The sequence below is a fragment of the Nicotiana attenuata genome, unplaced genomic scaffold, assembly GCF_001879085.1.
Source record: "Nicotiana attenuata strain UT unplaced genomic scaffold, NIATTr2, whole genome shotgun sequence".
NCBI lineage: Eukaryota > Viridiplantae > Streptophyta > Magnoliopsida > Solanales > Solanaceae > Nicotiana > Nicotiana attenuata.
Window position 1 is genome coordinate 17026 of NW_017675267.1, and position 4380 is coordinate 21405.

The window sequence follows — 4380 nt, forward strand, 5'->3', positions numbered from 1 at the left end:
AATTAACCTAAGGTTTGACTCCATGTGTGAAGTTTGCCCCCATCTGATCATATAAGCGACTAAATTTTAAGTACGTTGTAAATGTTGGCAATTTCTTCAGCAAATAGCCGTAAAAGTGGCTATTATTGCCCCCTCCCCTCGCCCCATACATATTGTTTACCCTAAAAATCGGATAACAATTAAATTTGTAAGTAATTTTAAGGATACGCGGACTAATTTGATACAAAATAATAAATTGAGTTAGATTGAATAAACGAAGATAAAATGAATTCAAACCAAATGCGGAGGATAGTTCTAGTCTCAGTGAAATATTTACCCTCGAACCGGGGTTGAAATAGCCAGCAGTGATGAACAAGAAAAAGAGCTAATAAGAGATCCCCAACACATATTGAGGATACTATGAGATCCTCGGGATACCAAGAGATCCCCAGCACATATATTGAGGATATTGAGAGATCCCCGAGTATTTACGTTTGGGACTACGGAACGATATCCTGGAAGATCCCCTGTTAAAAATCATTGCGTTCTGAGCTGATGTTTCATTGATCCTATCCCTGTGTAAACATTATAGGTGTTGTCCGTTCTATTCCTTGTACTTACTAGTTGGTATGAACTATGTTAGGACACTTGCACAAGCATACACATGGTTAATCACCCTTATCGGATAGGAGGCTCCTTGAGATTTCTGAGTATAGACGCACACCCTTGTTATTTGCCTTCCATGTGAGAATGACTCTTTGGGCCACGTGAGTTGTCAGTATGATCAGGAGGTGTGATGAGAGCACATGATGCCAAGTATTAGGGTTCAAGTATTGAGACCTGTATTGTATGATTATGAGATGAGGTGTCACAGGGTGACTGATATGCGAAGGTTATCTATCTGAAAAGATTATATTCGAAAAGCCTTTATTTTGAAAGAACTCTTTTTGAAAAGAACATTTATTTGAATGAAGTATATTTCGAAACATTTTTCTTTTATCACTTGAAAGGTTTGACTATTTGATTGATGCTTGCTGGTTAAGACTTAAGGTGAAAACTATCGGAGTTGTTGAGTTATGACTTGTCTTTACTGTATTTGTGATTTCGTATTTGGGTTGTATATCTCGCTTACCTTTCCGTGTTTTCCTTACGGTGTTTTTCCCTGAGTACTTGATGTTTTCCTTCCTTATTTTAATTACTGTATTGTTAGCCGTATCGCGTTGTCTCTATATAAATATCATGTTCTGTATATTAGACCAGTAGGTGTCTTGACTGTTCCTCGTCACTACTCCACCGAGGTTAGTCTTGATACTTACCGGGTATCGTTGTGGTGTGCTCATATTATAATTCTGCACATTTTTTTTGTGTCCAGATCCAGGTATTGTTCGCTAGTAGCTATGCGGATTCTTGCCGAGGAGACTCAAGGTAGTCCTGCTGCTGCGTTCGCAGGCTTCGGAGTCACCTTCCCATTTTATATTCACACTGTTGTACTTATTTTCCATACGGTTATGTTTAGAAGTTGTAGCGAAACTCTGTGGAGCTTATGACTTGTACTACCGGGTTTGGGAATTATAAATTTTGTAGAAATTTTTGCTTCAAGACTGTTAAATTTCATTTATTAATGTGGTATTTCAGCATGAGTTAGGCTTACCTAGTCCCTAAGACTAGGTGCCATCACGATACCCAAACGGAGGGAAAGTTGGATCGTGACACTTGAGCATATTAGAACGGATCTCATGATTGCAGATCCGTTAACAAAGGTTTACAGCCAAATATATTTAAAGAACATGTACATAGAATGAGTCTTGGTTGTATTTATGATGTTTTGACACTCTAAGCTCATTTATGTGTTTCTGATATACATTAATAATTTCCTGTTTCTCATAATGTGTACACATTATTGTTTTGAGATGTTACATGATAAGTCTCAATGAGACATTATTGTGGACCATAATATTTTATAGCTTATGGACCTGGTTCGATGAGTTGCTAATGTTTTTTATTGTATTATGTTATTTATGACGGACATAATAGAAGAGATTTGTTTATGCGCAACTAATGTCCCTATATTATATATTAATATTATGTGATTATTTGGCCAAATGAGAGAATGTAGTATTTTCCTACGTATATTGGTGGCCCAATATGTTTAAGGCTCGTAATTAATATTTAATTAATGAGCGAATCTCATCCGTCCGATCGATTACTTGATGGACGTATCGAATTAAGTGAGAACCTCTATAAATTGGTCCTCTCCATTACTAAAGTCGGCGGTAACGAAAGTTAGGGCAAGAGGCGAGAAATCAATTTCAATTAATGTTTCCCCTTCACGATAATGACTTCCGCTAAAAATATATTTTTCTATAATAATTTTTATGTAAAATTATCGTGTTCAAAATCCTGACATAAATTAAAGATTATGCTTACAGGTAATACTATCAGTTCCTTTGGGCAACATAGGAAATGAAAACTCAGGATCAGTAAGTCACTATTCAATTAATGTTCGACGACCGACTTAACTGTTCAGAAAACAGAGACCCAGCTGGACCATAAATTAAGCAACGATGACATAATAGAACAACCGTCGTCTCGCCTCGTATCTATCCTCTCAAAATTTGCAATTTTCTGCCATTCACAGTTCACTGTGAAATTATCCATATCCATATTATCCGCTGCAAAAAGAAATATCTTGGCATAAATCTTGAAATTAACCCCAACCTCCCCTATATAAAACCTGATGAAAGCTGAGATTGATCAATCAAGAAAGTACAGAAACCCCCACAGTTGTCCTTATTTAAGTCGTCCTTATCACAATACATGCATAGTTTCTACTGGATCAGATTCTCTGTTCTGTTCCCTCCCTCCTTTCCGAAAATAGAAACCCCTTTCTCATTCTTCAACATTAAGTCAGTTCTAAGCCACTTTTGGCATATTTAATCTGTTTTTCGACCCCCTTTGAGAATTAAGGTCCAGCAATCAGGGTCCAGAAGTTAGAAGATTTTCATATGTATGGCTCTGAATTATATGGATTTGAATCAAATAAAAAAGGAACCGGTTTATACTCAAAAGAATAAAAACTTGATTGTTGCTTTGGGAGCTCTAGGTGTCACTGGTTTTGGCGCATACAAAGCTTATAACTCACCTTCTATGGCTTTAAAAAGGGAAAGATTGTTGAAGCTTGTTGATACAGTTGTTTCTTTAGCTGAAATGGTATCTGATTCTGCTGATGCAATTGGGATTCTCTCAAGAGATCTAAAGGAATTTATTCGATCAGAATCTGATCAAATTCCTAGAAGCTTAAAGCAGATTTTAAAGATTCCTCAGTCAGATGAGCTTTCAGAATCTGTTGTTAAGGTTACTAGTGCTTTGACTATTGGATTTCTCAAAGGTTACCAGCAAGAAACAGAGAGAACTGGTTCTGGTTTGTTTGACCAAATCCTAAATAAACTGTTTTCTGATGCAGGGAGTGGTTTTGTTTCTGTAATTGTGGGAAATTTTGCTAGAAATTTTGTACTGGCTTTTTATTCTCTTAAACAGAGTTCAGATATTGAATACTCTGTTCCAGTATGGGTTGGTGCTATATTCCAGGATAAGTTCAGAGAATTGATCGGAAATTGTGTACAATTATTTGTAAGCACTGCCGTTACTGTTTATCTTGACAGGACAATGCATATCAACACCTACAATGAGATATTCACTGGGTTGACAAATCCCAAGAACGAAGCTAAAATGAGAGAAATGCTAATGACCATATGTAATGGTGCAGTAGAAACTTTTGTCAAAACTTCTCATCAAATTTTGACAAGTACAGATATGGATTCAGCTTCTTTTTCAGTTAATAGCTTCAAAGAGAAACAATTTTTGGATGAGGATCAGGATACTGAGTGGATGGATAAAGTATCAAATGCTTTGATAGTGCCATGCAATAAGAGGTTTATTCTTGATTTGAGTGGGAGAGTTATTTTTGAGTGTGTTAAATCTTTTGTGGAGTTTCTACTGGAAAAGTTATACGAGTGTTTGAGAAGATATGTAGATTTTATCAATGAGGAGGTTGTTGACAGAACTACTCAAGTTTATAGGTGTGTGAGTGTGAAGTCCTCTGCTGTTATTAGCTTATGCCTTAGTTTGTGCGTAGACATCTTGAATGGTCCTTGGATTTTGGTTCTTACTTAAAGTTTGTCACTGTCACAATATTCCAGCAAGAGAAAGGTTCTTTGTTGGTAAAACTCTTTGCATATTTACTCTCTATCTATGTCTTAGATTTATTGTCTAGTTGAATTCACACGTGAAAGAATTTAACATTGTCTGTTGTCTCTCTAGTCTTTAATCTCTGCCCATTAGTTCTTTCACTTTTATATTCTAGATTTAGGTGATCATGGTTTTTATGGAAATAGCTGTAAG

The 4380-nt window shown here is 36.2% G+C and overlaps 1 protein-coding gene across 1 annotated transcript; it reads left to right on the top strand.

Annotated features, from left to right (window-relative positions):
- Nucleotides 1-2988: 2988 nt before the first annotated feature.
- LOC109219879 (protein PHLOEM PROTEIN 2-LIKE A10-like) lies at nt 2989-4152 on the top strand. The gene has a single exon (XM_019384345.1). It carries the CDS (start codon nt 2989-2991, stop codon nt 4150-4152), a length of 1164 nt encoding a protein of 387 aa, XP_019239890.1.
- The last annotated feature ends 228 nt before the right edge of the window (nt 4153-4380 follow it).